The following is a 20,425-nucleotide window of genomic DNA, read 5'->3' as shown; positions in this document are numbered from 1 at the left end:
AGAAAATAATTTAAAAAAAAAAAATACTCAAAAAACAATTCTCAACCAAGCTGTGAAAGGAACAGTTTATTATTTAGCGCCATCTAGTGGTTAACTAATAATTCATTTTAAACAACAATAATTTTAATTAAAAAAAAACACTATTATATGAAGGCGTATTGCATTCATATGAAAAAAAACAACAACTCATGTTTATATGGTTTTAAAAAAAACAGAAAAGAAAGAAAAATGATCATTTTTATATAACAGGGTAAAAAAAAATTAACCGGACAAACAGGGAAGAAAATATATAAAAAAAATAAATAAATAAAAAAACAGAAATAAATACTCAGAAAAATTAGGGAAAATATTCCATAAAACAGGAATTAAAAAAAAAAAAAAAAACATGCAAAAAAAAAAAAAAAAAAAAGCTCCTCCCAAAAAAAGTAATAAAAACAGGATTTTTTTCTTCAAGGTAAATTCAATACACTTGAGTAGAAAATATTTTAAAAATCAGAAAAAAAAAGAGTCACAAAAAAAGAGGGGGAAATTCAATAAAACAGAAAAAAAGAAATAAATAAAATACTCAAAAAATAAAGCTCACCCCAAAAACGAGTCGGAAAAACAGTTTGATTGTTTTTTTTGGGTTTTTTTTTTCCAAGTTGAATGCAATACGCTTCCATGCTAATAATATGCAAACCAACATTACAATTTCTACATTAAGACATAAATTGCACGTTGGGCTATTTTAAGCTTGAGGAAAAAACAAAACAAAACAAAAAACCTTACATCTGTGTCTGTGTCCCAGGGCAACAGCCTTCGGCGTCCTGAATGCTTTCTGTAAGCTGGCGGCGGTTCTCGGCAGCTCCATCTTCGCCAGTTTTGTGGGCATCACCAAAGCCATCCCCATCCTGCTGTCATTCGCTGCACTGGTCTGCGGCGGCATGGTTGCCCTCAGACTGCCTGACACGCGAGAGAAAATTCTCCAGTGAGGTCATTTGAGGTCCAGGAATGAGAGCGAGCGATGAAGACATTCTGTATTTGCTTGATGTTGAAGTCTTGGCAGCACCAATTGACTTTTACTGCACTTTTCTTTCCAAAGCAAGGATGGAAACACCTAACACATTTCAAATTCAAAATGCCATGTTCTAATGTTTATTTTTCATGTTGACAATGTGTGTTTAGAGAGGCTGATCAGATCGTGTGTGGTGAGATAGATTTTGTTTGTTTTCAAGATCAGAGATGGGATGACGTTGCGATTATGTGTGAAAAGAATATTCCTACACGAATTAAAATGACGGGCACATTCATTAGGATGACACAAGTTACATGTTCTAATTGATCATCATTCCGCATTGTCTGTGTTGAATATATAATGTGAAATGACCATACAAACTGATATAAGTATGGAACTCCATTTTTAAATGTTTTACAAAAATTACACACTACAATTGTGATTAGCTAAAAATCCAACTTGTCCAAATGCCATTTAATTGTTAAATATTAACCTGTTTCACTTCTATTGACTGGAATGACTGGTAGGGCAGAATAAACGGTGATAACGGAATCAATTATAATCTACATTTTTAAGTAGACTTAAATGTATGGCTAAATCACACATACGTCTTTGGCCAGAGTTTTGCCGAATATCAAGTTTTTATAACCGTAGTCGGTTATGTATTATTATTTATATCTGCTTTACATTGAGGATGTTTATTTTTATACTGACACTATTAGAGAGGTTTTAATATGTTCAATATTCATCCATATATTTTATAGTATTCAGACACATGCAGACTGTCACTGAATGGGAAATGAACCCACAACAGTCAACGACTCTTCATATTTTGTGTGTTGTTGCCACAAATAAACAAATTTACTCCAATAAATTTCATTTGCATGCCAAACATTTGAATGAAGTAAATCTCTAATAGTGTCAGTCAAAAATAGTATGCTTACCTTTGTGAAGGAAAAACATTTAATATGATTTATGAAATCCCCAACATGTGCAGGTGTGTACAGGCATGTGATAGTTGCATTCAAGCAGCTCCTACTATTGATGAATACATCAACACACTAACTACGTAGACATATACAAACACATACGAAAGGACACTGGGTGATGGAGCGGAATGTTATTTTTCTTGTAAAATTTGATGTTGCCGTATTTATTGCAAGTGGTTCTGTGCCGCAATTGGTTGTGTAAGTGACTAACTGCATGTTTGTCTAACGTTCTCTCTTGTTTGTATGTCTGTCAACATGTGCACCTTTAAAAATGTCCTCACCTGGTCTGTGCTTCCTCTAAAGTCTAAATTATTCATTTTTCTGCATATGACTCACATCTCATATTGCGTGACAAGTGACACTTTATAAGTACATGTAGGGAGACTTGGGTTTGTTGTCACACGGGTAAGTTGTCACATTGCAATTATCTTCTCGACTAGAGGGCACAACAAAAAGTGGAATGCTAGTTTTTGTCATATATAAGGTCAAGTCCTGTCTGAATAAGATAATAATTATGAGCTGAGCTGAGATACAGTAAAAGGCATGTCTCAGTCATTGCTATGTTTTAAGCTAACATTAAAATAGAGCTAGCATTAGCCAACATGATAGTTTGGGGCAACATCTCAGTCACTTTAGGGTTAGTTCTCACGTGACATATGGAAAGAATGGGCCAATGAAAAATGCATAACTGGCTTCAGTCATTGCTCTGGTTTAAGCCAACATTAGTAGTGCTAGCATTAGCCAACATGGTAGTTCGGGGCAACATGTCTCCGTCACTTTGAGATTAGTTGTCATGGAACATATGCAAAGAATGGCCCATGAAAAAATGTGTCACTGACTTCAGTCATTGCTCTGGTTTAAGCTAACATTAAACTAGCGCTAGCATTAGCCAACATGGTAGTTCGGGGCAACATGTCTCCGTCACTTTGAGATTAGTTGTCATGGAACATATGCAAAGAATGGCCCATGAAAAAATGTGTCACTGACTTCAGTCATTGCTCTGGTTTAAGCTAACATTAAACTAGCGCTAGCATTAGCCAACATGGTAGTTTCGGGCACCATGTCTTAGTCACCTTGGGATTAGTTGTCACGTGACATATACAAAAAATGGGCTAATGAAAAATGTATCACTGGCAAATCGATTTTCATAAGCCAGAATTGTCCTTCGGATGATGAGTTTGACAAGAGAAAAAATGGTTGACTGTTTAAAACTCATTCGCGCGAAGCCATTTTTACAGAAGCAATCCCATTCGCTCCCGGCTGTTTTACTCGATTTTGACTGTTTTTGCAAGGCCCACAGAATATTGTGTTCTCTTCCTATAAAAACATCGGACCTACCAAATGAATGAGTAAAGTCTTTTATTTCATCAGGGGGAAAAAAGTACATTTCTATCCGTTTTCGTTTTGCAGCAATTAGCATTAGAATATAGCCAAGTTTAATACATTTTCACAAATATGTTTAGAATTGTGAGTAATTGAGCTCGTTTTCAACATGGCCCCGGTTGATCTCCTTTGCTCTGCTGCCACCTGCTGACCGTTTGTGTAATAACTACCATTTCTGCAACCGTTCTTTGCAGTTGAGAGGCTGCATCAAAGCCCTAGCATGAAAAAAAAACGTATAAATACGTCTTTGGGACACTATAAACATTAAAAAAAACAAAAAAACAAAAACATATTTATAAATTTTTGGTAGCAACTGAGTTAAATTAAATATCCCAGATGTTTTTGGAACCATGTACATATTTCAGGACTGGTTTTATGATGAAGCATAAGCTTTATTTTTGTTAGTTGAGTTGAGAATGTTGTTTCAGTTTAAAGAAGGCAAAACAGGCATTTGAGCCCGGGAGCCATGACCTACATGCCAGCAGTTCCTAAAAACTGTAATCCAGTTCATGTTGCATAATATTTTACGTGAACGTTTGCTCAATGACTATGATCAACATTTTTTTTTCCCCAAGATCAATGATAAACATTGGGTTTGTCTGACTTCAATGTTCAAACAAACAAACAAACAAACAAACAAACAAACAAACAAACAAACAAACATATGGGAGAACAACAATAATTTTGTCCTTATTTCATTAGTTATAAAATCAAGTGTGACATCTTACTCCACATAGTGAGATAATATACCCAATGGTGGGGTTACATGTCACAAGTTCACACTCTATTTGATTGCTTATAACTCTGCTCTGACACCAAATATGAAAATGACATGAATACAAAATATATTCCTGAGTCTTTGGTCTTTCGTCTAGTATACATTTTGCTTTGCATTGATTCCAAGAAATATATAAAGACGGAATAAGTGTGACATCAAGCCCCGGTCTCTCCATACTCAGCATTCTCCAAAGATGAAAAGAAGCTGATTTCTGTTGCTTAGCTCTGGTTGTGCCGTTTCAAGGATGTCTGATGACACTTGCTGTCGTAGGTGAACATACATGAGCTATTACCAAACAAAAGCATACATACTGCTGTAGAATCAACACTTTCATTACGCTGCTTTGCTTAAAATCAGTGAGTGAACATGAGGTTGGTAACCAGCCACCTTTGCATGTGGACTTGACCACTGCAGCATGTACAGTAGGACATAATTAACAACGGACATGTCGGACATAACAGCAGCGCAATCCCCTCGGTGTAAGAGGAGCTTCCGACAAACTGCAATTTTGGAAATACTTATGATGAATCTTCGAATATTTTGTTCAGGGATTCAGAAAAGTAATCAGAATCGTGTTCCCTTGAAAATATTCCACATCATTACCATACAGTAAACGGGTCAATCAAGTGCAAATTTTAAGTTTTCAAATTTCAGTTGTATGCATTTTTTTTTTTATATATATATTTTATACAATTGTGCTATCAGCTGTTATTTAACTTTCAATTTTGCTGCTGCAGTGTGGCACAAAAAAAGCAAATCAGTAAATGTTGAGAGTATCATTTTTGATGTCATAACGCCAATAACCTAAATGCTCGCGACAAGGAAATAGTACACGTTTATGGAGTATTTTTTATTTATTTATTTATTTTAATTTCCCATATCATTATTTGTGTCCGGAACAAACGAAAGCAAAGCTCACAGTTTGTTTTGTTCCAAGTGTTAGTGATTGAAATTATTGTATTTCACTTGATTGATGGTTCATGGTTTGATTTTATTTCTATTCATTACATGTGTGTATTGGTGGCAATGATAAGTCTGATCATTAAAGCAACATTGTCAGTGCTTTGTTGTCTTTGAACTAATTTATTACTCCAATGACTGAAACAACACATTCATGCATATCCTTTTGACATAATATTGTAATATTTGTAAGATGAATACACTAAATAAGAGTCTTTGACACTGACATGCATACATAAATTGCATCAAAAATATTTATAAATTATTGTGACCATCTTCAAAACAATCAATGACTTTTCTTTTTCTTTTTTTTTTTAATGACTAACATGTGGGAATGTTCCAGAAACATTTGCTCCAAAATCTCACTCTGAGTCTCCTGCAGTGCAGACAGCGAAAACAACGATATATGATGTCCCAAAGTGTTCAAGGGAGGGGGCGGTCAATAGCATCATTGCCTTCATCGCTCAAAAACTGCTGCATCACGACTGCCACGTGAGCTCAGGCACTCTCATTCTCAATTCCGCAAGAGAATCCAGTGCTTGTATAAGCAGATGGCCTAACAATGAGCGTGAGCATCCTGCTAACAGCAGCCAGGGGGATCTGGCTAGATTGAACATGAAGGTCTGTGTGACCTTTTAAGGGTAACCAATCCCAAGACTCACTTCAAATCTCTCATTGATTCAATTTGTTTGTTGTCAATTAAAGGCCCGGTCTTCCGTTTTCACTCAGGAAAAGGCACTTTTTAAATACTGGATTTAAACAGACAAACTACTTCTCAATTTACAGCTCTGGGCTTCTCTTAATGTGTGGTGGTGATTTTTCCCTAAACCATTTATTTTGCCATTATTTGTTTGTTTTGTAAAAAGCGGGACGTTTCAGTGGAAAGACAGTGTTTACACCCCTCCAGCCAATCGCAGAGCGGAGGGGTGGCGTGTCGCAAACGGGGACGGGCGAATTTGTCGGCTGCGTGATGTCACTCCCGCGGCAACTTGACAGCGCGCACGGATTATTATTTTCTTTTTCACTCACTGCGCGCTGACAAGTTGCCGCGGGAGTGACGTCACACAGCCGACAAATTCGCCCGGCCCCGTTTACGACACGCCACCCCGGCTCTGCGATTGGCTTGCCACAGAAATGTCCCGCTGTTTACAAAACAAACACAAAATGGCAAAATACAGGCTGGGGAGGTGGGGGGTTAGGAAAAAATCACCACCACACATTAAGAGAAGCCCAGAGCTGTAAATTGAGAATTAGTTTGTCTGTTTAAATCCTGTATTTTAAAAGTGCCTTTTCCTGAGTGAAAACGGCAGACCGGGCCTTTAAGTATTCCAAGTCACGGGTCACAATAATGGTGGGAAAAAGTTTTTAAATAATTTATTTTAGTGATTGTTTTTTTTTTATATATATCATAAAAATAGCATTTAAACAGTTATTTATTATAATTTATGAATGAATAAAAATGAACTGTAGCAAAAAGGAAACTTTTTTTGTGCAGATACTTGAGCACCACATTGGGATTTCAGCAACCCAAATTTGTACATTTGTGTTTTTTTCCCAAAGTTTTATTTAGTAATCAAGTGAATCCCAACTGACACTTCATTGGTGTGTCTGGCTGTTGAACCAGTCTAAGATCTCCTGTTTGTTCTGCTGCAGCCATTTGATATTGACTCTGGTCCTCTCCACGGCCTGCTCCACTGCCAGAGTTGCTGAACCAAAGCCTGTGGCATGGTGCTCACTCACAAAATCCTCCAGCTACCAGAGGAAACATGAGAAATAGTTCAGACACATTCAGGACTAAAAATACATCATTATTTTTAAAATTGACAGACCTGATGCAGGTGAGCAGGTGTGGAAAACCTTGCTGTGACATCATGAATTATTGAGGCAAAGTTGAAGGAGCCCATACTGTATCTAGAAAGAAGAATACAATATGTAAAAAAAAATAAAAATTGCTCTTCAGTATTGAGTCTTTAAATTTAAAGGGATACTTTGCTTATTTAGCCCATTATACCAATAAAAAGTTAATATTTTGTCTATAATTGATTTGATACTTTCATTATTTTTTCACATACAATTTAGTACCTTTAAAAAAACATTTTGCAACTTTCTGTCGACTGAAAATGACATCACACGGGCTCAGATAACCAATCACAGCTCACCTGTTTTCTAGGTTTGGTCATGTGACATTCACAAGCTGAGCTGTGATTGGTTACCTGAGTCCGTGTGATGTCATTCTCAGTCCACAGCAAATCGCAAAATGTGTTTTTAAAGGTACTAATCCATCCATCCATTTTCTTGACCGCTTATTCCTCACAAGGGTCGCGGGGGGTGCTGGCGCCTATCTCAGCTGGCTCTGGGCACTAGGCGGGGGACACCCTGGACTGGTTGCCAGCCAATCGCAGGGCACACAGAAACGAACAACCATCCACACTCACAAGCACACCGAGGGACAATTTGGAGCGCCCGATTAACCTGCCATGCATGTCTTTGGAATGTGGGAGGAGACCGGAGTACCCGGAGAAGACCCACGCGGGCACGGGGAGAACATGCAAACTCCACCCAGGAAGGCCGGAGCCTGGACTCGAACCGGAGTCCTCAGAACTGGGAGGCGGACGTGCTAACCACGTCTAAGGTACTAGTTGTACATGAAAAATAATAAAAATATAAAAAATATTATAGGAAAAACATTAATGTTTGACTGCCAAAAATGGCTAAATGAGTAAAGTATCCCTTTAAACAGGAAGCGGTTAAACCAAAAAACAGAAGATGAACAAAAGGCAGATCATGATGAAAATCAATTAACGTATTTTCCGAACTATAAGGCGCACCTAAAAGCCTTCAATTTTTTCAAAAGCTGACCATGCGCCTTATAATCAGGTGCGCCTTATATATGGATCGAAATTTAGCCGGAACAGGTCTCACTGTCAAGACGCTATCGGTGACCCTGCACGATCGGTGACACGCATGCGCAGAAGATCTCGCCATCTTGGTTCGCTAGCTAATACTAATACTTTACCTCAGAGAAAATAATAAAACAGCTGTTTATTCATTTTGGGAGTGAATTGAGTTGTCAGAAAGCTGGTTTGTAATCTATTAATAAAGTTTCACTGACCTATCTGACTGTTTTGTTGACATTCCCTTTAGCGCAGCACCATCTAATGGATGCATAACGTAACCCCAGCCTCTACTGTAGCGCCTTATATATGGAAAAAGTTTTCAAATGTTTCATTCATTGAAGGTGCGCCTTATAATGCGGTGCTGCACTTTATCATGCGGAAAATACGGTAATCAAATTCAGTAACAAAACAAAAAAAATCAAGTTAATTCATTTACCACAAAAACACATATAATACTTACTGAGTGTACATGTACTCCCATTGTAGCCTAATAAAGTTCCACGCTAATTCCTGACCCAATCTGTTGCTGGCCACAGCACCAATGACTGTAGCGGCGTCCTGCCTACGGATCATAGCTGGCTTTAAGGTGTATGAGAGATACCTGCAAAATGAGACATCACAGCCATTCAAAACAGATCAAGTCCAATTCACTTCATTTGTATTCATAGCATGAATAAATAAAATGCGTTCACCTTTCCAGCAATTGTGTGTTGGTGGTACAGGCCAGGGCAGACATCAGCTTATGAGCCTCGCTGGCCACAGATGCGTTCTTGAACTGGGCCCAGCCGAACTCCCACTCTACCTCGTTACCAGATGCGATGGCACTGCAGTATACGGCATCCCGCAGGTGTGGCTGGATCCTAGCAAAAGAAATACAAAGTTTGATTTCACATTATATGTTTGTTTTAGGGGTGGAATCATAATTAATCGCTTGACTTTAATAGTTAACTCACAATTAATCTGAAATTTTATATCTGTTTAAATATTAATTGTACAATATCATTTTTCTCTAAGTTTTCTTACTCTTGTCAACATAAAAGTGAAAAGCAACATTAACCTAAAAGAAATATGGCTGCATCTTTTAGTCATTGATATGTGATATATACACATATACATACATATATATTATTTTTTTTATCTAGTTTTATTTTTTTTTTTATCTGCTATTGGGGGGGAAAAGTTTACTATGATTTTTTTTTTTTTTCGGTCTCTTCAGATTGCCATTACGCTCATTTTGGTTGAGGCATCTGCATCGACAGGACGTACAAATGTCTGGTCTTCAACTAAAACAAACAACAAAAAAACAAGAAAGAAAGAAAGAACTCCCCCCCACTGGCAGATTCTTAATAAAAAATAAAAATAAAAAAAATAAAATAAAAAATTAATAAAACGTATTTTTTTTTTTTTTCCACTAGCGGTGACAAGACAAGGAGAGGTAGGACTCAGACGCAGGATTGAGGTAGGCCACAAAGGCAACAGGTTTATTTCCGGCCAACAGCTGTCTCCTCTCAAACTGAGAGGAGAACGGGGAGTCAAAAAAGTGGAGAACAAAAGGCGCTCCACTAGGGAGGAAAAAGGGCACAAGGCACAAGGGGTAACTAAAGGCGCTCCACTGGGGAGGAAAAAGCACAAAAACAAGGCAAAAAGACAAGGCACCGTGAACAAGGTCATGAGGACTGTGGGACGCTTCCATGCACTGACTGTGACACTTCGGCACTGAGGGGAAAGTGCAGGTGGCTTTTATTGTGTGTCTTGATTGGTGGCAGGTGGTGATAATCATGGGCGGGGACCGGTAATTAGGGAGCGGCAGGAAGGGCAAGTGACCTGGGGTGAGAGGAGAGTTAGAATTTTCAAAATAAAACGGGAAACATGGACCCAAAATAAAAGCATGGGCCGTCACGCCGGTGGCGGCGTGACAAGCGGATTCTGATGGTGTTAAAAAAAATCACTGGTGGATTTTGATGGTGTAAAAAAATAAATAAATAAATAAATAAATATCCCCCACTGGCAGAAACGGGCCTCTGAAAGTGAATAAATAAATAAATAAATAAATAAATAAATAAATAAATGTGTGTTTTTTTTGTTTTTTTTTAAACTGGCGGGAATGTGCTTCCATATTGATACAATAAATTCATTATAATTCAATAAAATTGAGTTAACATTAAAAAGATGTACTGTACTGTCAAAAACGAGTGTGATATTGATTTGTGCTGAGCTAATTTTTCTGCCACAAGATGGCATAATTGCATTTGTAAGACGTTGGTGACAGCTCAGTGCATTTTTCTTTTCATATTAAGATCTATCTAATCTTTAACATGAAGTAACTTTCTGCACATTTTAAAAATTGTAAAATACAACTTGACCCCAGTCTCCACAAAAATATGCATTATTATTAGGGATGTTCGATACCACTTTTTTTCAGACCGATACTCAGACCCTCAGTACTCACCGATACCGATACCAACTGCTGATACCAGTATTACATTTTGACAAATAAAAAAAAATCACTAAAGGATATTTTAAAACAAATATATTTCCTTTAATTTTGACAAAAACAACAACAGCACAGTCACTCTTCAATAGTCTTAACTCTCAAAATAAAACACAAAAATGCTCTTTTAGTTTAAGATTCACAATTTTGAAGTATTTCCAAACCAGTGAAGTTTTGGTGAAAAACTGCTGCAAGCTAGCGCCAGTTACAGGCAAGGATGACTCACTTAACGTCTTCCCCCTCTGCCATCGGTCGCTTGTACTCGTCTGCGTCACGAGTACTCGAGTACTTGAAAAAAGGCTGGTATCGGCCCGATACCGATACCTGGTATCGGTATTCGCCCATCTCTAATTATTATTACATTTATTGCAGCTAAAGTTTGACATGGACATGTCTGCTGCGTTGCGACTGGAATTCCTCCAGTGCAGGCTTTCCAAGTAAGGGGCGGACATTTAATCGTGCATTTACAAAACTAGTTGTGCGAATAGAACTTTAAATTAACTAAAACTTAACACAGCAATTTTGACATCTCTAGTTTGTTCATTAAAAAAAAAAAAAAGATGGTTAAATAGTGTTATTTAGAACACACAAGTTCTGTTGAGGGTTGTCCATCCATTGCTTGAACCATGTGCTGGTCAAGGTCTGGCACTGTGTCATTCCACTCTTGCAGGCCATTTGGATGGCATTCACCTGATTGTACCTGCAGGGAAAAAAAAAAAAAAAAAAAAAAACCTGGTCATCAGCTTATTGTGTCATTTGCTCAGTCTGCCTGAGACTACAGAATGTTCATCAGCAAATAATCACAGCCTTGATATGGGCTTACCAAGTACTTCACAAATACTTATTACATGGTTCAAAGCCTCACTAGTGGAAGCCGGTGTGACTTATGTGTTGTTCTTGTGAATTGTCCTGCATTTCGCCACAATATGTTTGAATCCATTTGATATACTCACTGGTCGGTTTCTCTCTGTGGAACCCGAGTCCAGTCTGAGGTCAGGTTTTTAAAATACAAGTAAAGAGGTGTGACTAACTTCTTCATGTACTCCTGGAAGTATTTGAGAGAGATGAGTGAAATACAGGCTGCGAACTTTGCTTTCCATCACCTCAAGGTGGAACAAACATGACAATGTGAGTCGTGCTTCAACATTACTATTTACATACCTGCATAGGGTGATAGACATCAGTTTGGTCCAACATACGATAATAATAGTCAAAGTTATTCAAAGCAGTCTGCCAGGGAATGTACTCAGTTTCAGCATACAAATAAGTTGTGGTTCTCAAAGCAAGTGAAGGAGAGACGAGCCAAGCTCTGCAAAGTGAACAGAAATGCATCAATTTGACTTGTTTATGGACTATAAAATTTATGATTTGGTTGAGAAATAGTAAATCTTCTCCCCAACTTTTGTTCCCCTATTATGAATTGTTGTTTTTGGATGATGTTCTGGGGTAATTTTGCTCGGAAATGGTGAACGTTGTTCTTAAATGTCAATGGTAGACTAAATAGAAACAAAGCAAACTGAACATTGCTATTTATTTGTAGCCAGTTGGTCAACTAAATGGAATAGATTGGAATAGAATGCAACAGATGACTTGAAAATGGTTGTAAATGAAGAAAAAAATCACAGACACGTGTTTACCGAGCCAGATTGAAGGCATCATCAACAAGCTGGGCTCTGTTTGTTGGTGGTATAACCTGCACGGGAGATTTTAATGTTCACATCTATAACATGACAGCAATTATATTTATACTACAAAGCGCAAGAATTAATAATATCATACAGAACATTAACTACCGTAATTTATTAGAGTTTACTGTACCTGATGATCTCTGATAAGCTGAGCCATAAGCCTTTCCCAGTTTCCTAGATCATAATTTACCCGATAATATCCTGTGACGTTGATATTTGCAAGAATCCACAAGCTGCCACTCCTCATTTCCAAGTTCATAGCTACAAGGGGCAAGGCAGCGGAGGATAAACTGTGCATGATGTGCAGATATGAAAATTTATCATTTTATTCCATACCTGTTTTTTCCGTCAGCCACCACATATCTCTTTGGACCTTGCCAGACTTCATCCATTCAATCGGAATTATCCACTCATAGCTGTAGAATTTGTGATGGAAGCACATTTGGAATAGCATAAAATAATTAGTGAATAGTCAACTACTATTCTACGATTTCTTTAAAAAAAATATAGTCACATACTTATATGGTGATTCAACAGTGACGCTGGACTCAGTGTCCAGCAAGAAATGCTTCTGAGTTATTTTTCCTGTGGCGGTATCGATGGTAACGACGGGGAAACCCATCTGGAGTACCCAACGATTCATGATGTCATGAATTCGATGGGGAAGATATATATTGTTGGCCTCCACCTCCTGTAGACAAAGGTAATGATGAGGACTCTATTTTCATAGAACTACGACAGAGTGCATAAACTGACACATCCTGATTTTCACGCAGGATATGTCTGCTCGTACCATGTCTAAATATTGGCGTAGATAGTCTAAATGTTAAGTTTAAAGTATATATATTATTACATGTATTTGCTCAAATGCTTTACACTCATGTGGACTTTAAGTGAACTGCTTTTTTTAGATGAACTGAACCAGACAGTGTGGCTGTGTTTAAATTGAGTCACACCATCTGGGGCAGAAGCGGAAACGAGAACTTTCATTGCTAATGGTTAATCACATGCTTATTTGCAACACACTTACATCCAAGCAGACAGATATATTATTTTTAGATAATGCAGCGTTGCACTATTGCGCGTTACCCACCCCTTAGTAGAGCAACGCTATTTTTTGTAACTGGACAGGAAATAATCCCCAATAAAAAGAGAGGACAAAAGAGAATTGCCAGAGCATCTTTGACAGCTTGTAACTGGCACCTCTGCTCCCCTCGCTGCGAGTAAAAACTCATTCTTGTGTTGTCATTCTTATATGTTTTGGTGTGTAAACCTAACACTAATTCTAACCTAACTTTAGTGAATTTGATCGGGCCACAGGTGGGCAGATTCTGAGCTCTGCGGGCATGAGTAATGGGTGTCACACATATTTAAAAATAAGTCAATCAAAAATAAGCTGCAGCAGATTCAAAACAATCTTTTGGAATAGGCTGTGAAATAAGAGAAATAAAAGAAACGCAAACTCATTACCATTTGTAATTTGTTCCATAGGTCATTTCCGATTGTGTTACTGTAGGAAAAGTGATTCAGGTATTTCTGGAGAAAAAGACAAGCACATTATGCTACGTTAGAGTAACAATTAGTTTTTGGTTCAAGACAATATCACTGATTATTCTTTATCAATAAAATATTGCTCAAGAAAAATAAAAAATAAGAAGACAGATACATTGAGTCCTTGGACAAAGACGGGCTCAGATAGGAAACCAGACAACATTCTCAAGACTGCTGCACCCTGAAGAAACAGATAGCAACAGATGAAATCCAATATGAAAATACAGATAGTTTCATATTAATGTGCAAATGATATTTTTCTCTTATTTTTCTTAATAGTTGATAAAAATGACGGGTCATTTTCACGTCATCAATCATTAGAGGATGATTCAGGTGTTTTTGAACAACGTTTTCCTCAAAAATAAGGAAATTAAAATTGGAATTCCTGCGATTGGCTGGCAACCAGTCCAGGGTGTCCCCTGCCTACTGCCCAGAGCCAGCTGAGATAGGCGCCAGCAGCCCCCGCGACCCTTGTGAGGAATAAGCGGTCAAGAAAATGGATGGATGGATGGAAATTTGGAATTCAAGCAGAGCTGATCCAAAAACTCACAAGTTCAATGGAGGCAAGAATTTTGAAGCTGCAATGAAATATGCTACAGCTAGAGTCTGTTGTATTATACAGTACGTGCTCTCTAGCTATATTTCTTTCCGAAAATGTCAATTATTTTTTTATAGCGCTACCAGCAGATGGGCCATTTTCTCCTCTGGAGGAAAATTCCCTGTGATGTGAACTGTGGGAGCCTGTATCACATTCTGAGGAGCATCAATCAAGGAAGACCGGTTTCTAAAGAAAGAGGACGTACTGTAAGCTCTAAAAATGTAGGAAAGTGTGGCTCTATTGAAAGTCAGGGCTCGCTCCTATTCACTTGAATGAACCCGGCGAGGTGCACAACATTCACTCACATTTTTACCACAGGCGTCGCTATTTCATCCACAGGTACATATTCAAGTTAAGTAATGCTGTCACGCGCAATATATGTGTACTGTACACTACGTACTGTATTTTTGCAACCTGGTGGCAGCTCGCACACAGAATTGGCTGATACCCCTAAGTGAAATCTTCTGTGAATTTTTTATGTCTCCACATCGTGAATCTGTGATTCAAATTTCAGCCAAGCCCCCTTGCCATTCCCAAATGATGATTTAAAAAAAAAAAAAAAAAAGGTCCCCATAACACAAGGAAACCTGCATGTGTGTCTGGGCGTGTGTTCAACCTTGTTGTATGAGATGGTATCAAACTGCTGACTGATCTGCTCGGGCAGTACGATGCTGTCCTCTTTCGAAGACAAAGGATGGGAGGAGATCAAGGCATCAACTGCAAATGCTCTGTGGATTTTTCTGAGAACGATCTGTTCTTTCTAGAACAAAGAAACCGTGATATGTAATCAGTTTCTGGAGTTCACAATACAGATTTATGTAGGAAGGCAGTAAAACTGTCTGCACAAGCACTTTGCACAAATGAAAAGAGTAACATTAGCATCAAAGCACAAGTGGGACTGTACCAACTTGAGCAACCATTAGCAAAAAACGTATTCATCAATGCTGCCCTGAAAATAGAGAGAAATACTGAAAACATAAAACCTTAAATTCGGTCCTCACCAAGCCCCATGTTGGCTCCAAATTGTCAGCTGCCAGATAAGACACATAGGAAGCAAATCCCTCGTTGAGCCACACCTCATTCCACCATCTCAGGGTCACCAGGTTACCAAACCACTGCATCAGTGAATGACATCACACACCATCAATTAGTTAATCAATCAGTTGAAGGCCTCATTTTAAGCGTGAGAATGTAAACAGCAGCAGACCATGTGTGCTAGTTCATGAGCAATGATGGTGGTTGTGCTCTGTTTATTTTGACTGGAGGAGGTCAAAGGGCTGTATAGCAGCTTGGTTTCTCTGTATGTCACCAAACCCCAATTCTCCATCGCCCCATAATAGAAGTCTGGCAGAGCGATTTGATCTATGAGATGAGAGAAATTATTGATTGGACGGTCTTTGGAGGCATCGTCTAATATTTTCACTAACAAAGCATGTATCATAGAGATTGTTGTTGTTGTTGGAATGCGGCTTCCCACCACACTCCAAAAAGATGTATGTTAGCGTCATTGGTAGTTGAACAAACTCCCACAATTGAAGACGTTCAATTGGCCAATAGTTCAGATCATCTAACCCAACTTCCTCAGAGGATAGGAGATGTTGTAATAGTGTTGAAGAAATTCCAATATGGGTCCCGTCACATTGAGCGCATAGTTTCCTTGTCCTTGCTCTATGGCCTTCCTCCGAGCCCATATACCTAACTGAAAACACAACCATGTTGGAATTATACACATTAATTCTTAATGTAAGTTTCAAAGTGAAATTAAAATAACAAAATCACTTTTCTAGTCACTTTTTAAGAGCTTGGAGTTATATAGTCATATATAGTTGTATCCTCCTTACTACCAGGAAAAAAACATTTGTGAAGTAAATCTTTGTGAAGTAACTGGAATACTGCAAAATAAATTTTTGGAAAAAAAAAGTTTTTATTTTTAAAATATGATGTGTCCACTACAGAGGACATTTTTTTAAATCTTAAATGCTAGGCTAAATACAGTTAAAATAATTCAAAGAATACTTTAATGTGTTCTTAAGAGTCTTATAGAAAACATTCTAACAACATTTAAAACCTAAATTTGTTCAATTAAAAAGTGTTATACACTTACTTTTCCTCTTCCCTAAAAAGACACTGAGGGAAGCCATTTTCTTTTATGATGCGATCAAAGGTAGAAAAGCCCCACCCATACACATTTGGTATCATTGGAAAGCTCTGAATGTCCTCTATAGAGCACAAAGGGAGTTAATTCAGTCGTGTGCACTGGGTGGGAGATATTCCTGTTTAAAAAGGTCCACTACAGAGAATGAATTTGAATTGCTGGTAGTCAGGAGGATACAGTAATTGCAAACAGCAACATGGAGATACATATGTAAATGATAAACACATTTATAGTTGTGCATATGACAATTTAAAAAAAAAAATCTACTGCCACTAATCAAATACTACCGAGATGTTGCCTTGTGTAGCACTGAGGTGTGTGTAGTCCGCGATGACAATGCCCAATAGATATGTTGACATTTTCTTAGTTGGCTCAAATGTGGTCTTTGTCACGGATACGCCATCAATCGTGATGTTTACAGCATCTGAGGACACAAACACAAAAGATTGTTCAGCGAATGATTGAAAATCAATGGGGGACACTTCATTTCCGAGGACTGTGAAGGGAGTCAACGTCCTCCGAGCAGCCAGTTGTGTTTCATTCTCAACCGTCACCATGCCAGAAATAAAACACTTAATAGTGTGTGGTTAATTTAAGACACAATATTTTCTTGAAGAATAAAAAATGTTTTGTTCTTGGATTTAAGAATATACACAGATCACATTTTAAAAGATGATTTCAGTTATTTGAAATAATTTACGTGCAATTCAAGTGTAAGACAAAAGCGACAGAGGGCCTATATACAATCTGAATGAATGATACAGTTCAAACTGACCTGTTTTTTTGCCATTGGACAGGGCTACAGTTTCCGGTGGATGGATGAGAGTTATGTAGAAAACAGCTTTCATAGCTGGTTCATCGAAACAAGGAAAGGTTTTTCTCGCATGAGTTGGATGCATCTGAGAGCTAGCAACAATCCTGTGAATAAGTCACCATCATTCCGGGCGTCTGACCTCTCACATCTTAAAAGACTGCCCGTAAATCTACAGTAGATCTTACCGTCTGGCTCCATCCTCCACATATTCACTTCTGTAAAGGCCAGCTAAGTCATCAGCCAGCTCTCCAGTGAACTCGGTGTGAAGAAGATACGTCTCTCCTTGAGTTAAAACGCCATTTAGCTGAACTACCAGGTACTGTGTCTTTGGCTGCAGCCAGGTGGATGTAATACTTGGAACAAAGCCATCACCTGTGTGAAAATACATATCTTAATAGTGAAATTGCATGCTAATACTTGAAACCATGTCGTGCCGTCGCCAGCCTTCGGTGCAAGCGTCACGGGTTCACTTCCCGCCCGGGAGACCACGTTTGTGTGTGTGGAAAAATAAAAAAAATAAAATAAAAAATAGAAACTACGCTCTTGACTGGTCACCAAACAACATTGCACACATATAGACAAACATTCGCACTCTCATTCAAAGTTATAGAACCCAAAACGAATAGAGCCTTCGTTTAACCCAGGGCTGGACTGGCCATTTGGCATACAGGGCAGATACCCAGTGGGCTGGCCTCTTTTGGGGCTGATGCTGTGCTTATAGATTATTATTTTTCTACATTCACCCAAAGAGACTGGCCCAGAATTTAAAGGGACCAGTCCGTTAAAACTGCCCTGCGATTGGCTGGCAACCAGTTCAGGGTGTCCCCCACCTGAAGCCCATAGTCAGCTGAGATAGGCTCCAGCACCCCCCGCGACCTTTGTGAGGAATGAGCGGTCAAAAAAATGGATGGATGGACAGTCCGTTAAAACCAGTTTGAATATAGATAGCAAACTGAAACATCCTCAATAAACACCAGAGGCGGAAAGAAAGAAAGAAAGAAAGAAAGAAAGAAAGAAAGAAAGAAAGAAAGAAAGAAAGAAAGAAAGAAAGAAAGAAAGAAAGAAAGAAAGAAAGAAAGAAAGAATCCCTCTTTGTCAGTATGTGTCAATGTTTTTGTGAATGTACCTGAAGCAAGAAGCAGAGCAATGTGTTTGTTCCTCAGCAAAGTGTAGTTGAGCTTGTTAGAGTGGATCAGGACCAGATTGGTTTCAGTTGAACACTCAAATGTCACATTAGAAGAACCTGTTGGGAAAAGTTTTTTTGGCCATGACATGATTCTTACTTAAAAAAAATGCTTTTATTGGAAATAAGGGATGCCGATATACAACAGCAAATGATCAGCCTTTCTTTTCCCACAGCACCATCTTGTGACATCTGTAAACAGCAGTTCACTGCATATATTGTGCAGAGTGTATCAGCAAAGTCCCCCATATACAGCTATTTAATGCTGTGACTCACCTGTGAAGAGGTAGAGACCAGAATCAGGGTCAGGGCTTAGACGAGCCCACAGGGTAATATTGTAGGAGAGAGGGATCAGAGACGTAGGGAGACGGTACCTGACAAGATAACACACACAGATAACTTTTTATTTATGTATTTATGTATTTATTTATTTATTTATTTATTTATTTTTGGTAAAACTTATTCCAGAGGATGTTGTAGAGTACATCGTTTATTGTCGGGCCAGCACAAGTAGAATGAGCCTTGTTTGCTTAATAACAACAACAACAGGTAACATGTCATGAGGAATGAAAGCATAATACAGGGAGGATCAAAAGCCAAAATGGCCACACGTTCTATTTCATCACAAAAAAATGGAGTAACATAGTCATTTACAGTAAGAGGATACTTAATAATAACAAGACATCAGCAAAAGATAAGATAAAAAAAAAAAAAAAACAAGCATGGAGAGTGCTATGACGCTAAGAAGTCATAACGTTAACCGCAGATGTAAGAGGATGTTTCAAAAAATAAGATAAGATAAATGAGTGATTGACTGGCATCGAATCCAGTATGTCATCTGCCGTTATCACTTGGGAAAGGCTCCAGCTTCAACTGATACTCATCAGGATGGATAGATAGAAGATCAATAAATTGAAAATACATTCAAGGTAGAAAAAAAATTATCTCCTATCAAGATCAACTACTGTAAACTGTTAAACATCTTCTGAGGCCCATAATCGTACCTGTCCCAAGGAGCGGCAACATCATCACCTTCATCTCCTCCTGTCAGGGCAATAGTCCACAGCGTGATAATGGTTGCTACAGAGACGAGGGATAAGAGCACACACAGAATACAAAACTTGCTGGCACGACGTCTTTTCGCCATCACCTAATAAACAACACAAACAAGTTTCACAGGCCAAATTCCCCAAAAAGCATCATTCCTCTAGTGCCCAGTCACAGTGTAATTAAAGCAAAAGGCTGTTTTAGTCCAAGTGCGCTTACTTTCCAGGGACTCAGACCCAAAATGACAAAAACAAGTGAAAGTCAGCACTCTTCAGTTATACTCCCGTAAATTCATCCCTCTCACTGTATGCAAGGCAACGGATGACGTATTCGGACAGAGGAGTGATATAAACAGCTGATAAGTAATGACTCCAGAGAGTGATAAGAGAACTTTATAATGTTATCTTTAACAATGTCCAGTGCGCGTTCCCACGGTCTCATAAAACGCAAAGATGTTTCCTTCATCATAACTATTAATCATAACTCTTTAGTCATCCCCATCATAAACTTGTGAAAATAAACATTGCTGTATTGTTTCAGTCCATCTTTTATCAGAGTATGCAGGATGTTAACTTTTTTTTTTTTTTTCAAAGGTTTCCTAGACAATATCATGAGTGGTCAGCCTTATTCATGGGTTTATTTTGGCGGATGCTAACATGAAAGATGCGTCATAAGCATCCTGGCGAGCGTGCCACTAATTTGGTACTATGACATACAGTGTCATCACTTTAAACACCAAAGTTAAGTGTAGTTTGGCAGAGATACATTTTTAACACTGACACTAGTGTAGAGTACTTTCAACACTACTCAGTGTTTACCAGTGTAGCTTTTTAACACTCAACAGTGCTGGACTAACACTGGTTCATTGTACTTCCTTCAAAATAAGTTGAATATTTA

General features: G+C 38.2%; 2 protein-coding genes across 2 annotated transcripts in view; one reads left to right on the top strand and one right to left on the bottom strand.

Annotated features, from left to right (window-relative positions):
• Positions 1–5,206, top strand: part of LOC144015904 (synaptic vesicle glycoprotein 2B-like) — a 36,185-nt gene extending 30,979 nt beyond the window's left edge. Inside the window, exon 15 of the mRNA XM_077516357.1 lies at positions 788–5,206. Within this exon, the coding sequence (XP_077372483.1) occupies positions 788–971 (184 nt within the window). The 3' untranslated portion in view covers positions 972–5,206. The remainder of the gene's footprint in view (positions 1–787) is intronic.
• A 1,216-nt stretch (positions 5,207–6,422) lies between these two features.
• Positions 6,423–19,803, bottom strand: LOC144015903 (aminopeptidase Ey). The gene is made up of 24 exons (XM_077516356.1): positions 19,748–19,803; positions 19,486–19,631; positions 18,758–18,855; positions 18,425–18,541; positions 17,484–17,670; positions 17,260–17,402; positions 16,772–16,908; positions 15,902–16,028; positions 15,537–15,691; positions 15,331–15,444; positions 14,946–15,089; positions 13,847–13,912; positions 13,651–13,716; positions 12,699–12,871; positions 12,517–12,596; positions 12,311–12,441; positions 12,130–12,185; positions 11,654–11,801; positions 11,446–11,537; positions 11,082–11,192; positions 8,694–8,861; positions 8,462–8,602; positions 6,934–7,015; positions 6,423–6,856 (listed from the first exon to the last, which is right to left on the bottom strand). The coding sequence occupies exons 2-24, from the start codon at positions 19,626–19,628 to the stop codon at positions 6,701–6,703; spliced, it is 2,835 nt and encodes a 944-aa protein (XP_077372482.1). The 5' UTR covers positions 19,629–19,631; positions 19,748–19,803; the 3' UTR covers positions 6,423–6,700.
• Between the last annotated feature and the right edge of the window lie 622 nt (positions 19,804–20,425).

This window comes from Festucalex cinctus, chromosome 3 (assembly GCF_051991245.1).
Source record: "Festucalex cinctus isolate MCC-2025b chromosome 3, RoL_Fcin_1.0, whole genome shotgun sequence".
In the NCBI taxonomy this organism is placed as follows: domain Eukaryota; kingdom Metazoa; phylum Chordata; class Actinopteri; order Syngnathiformes; family Syngnathidae; genus Festucalex; species Festucalex cinctus.
This window is presented reverse-complemented; position numbering and strand designations above follow the sequence as displayed.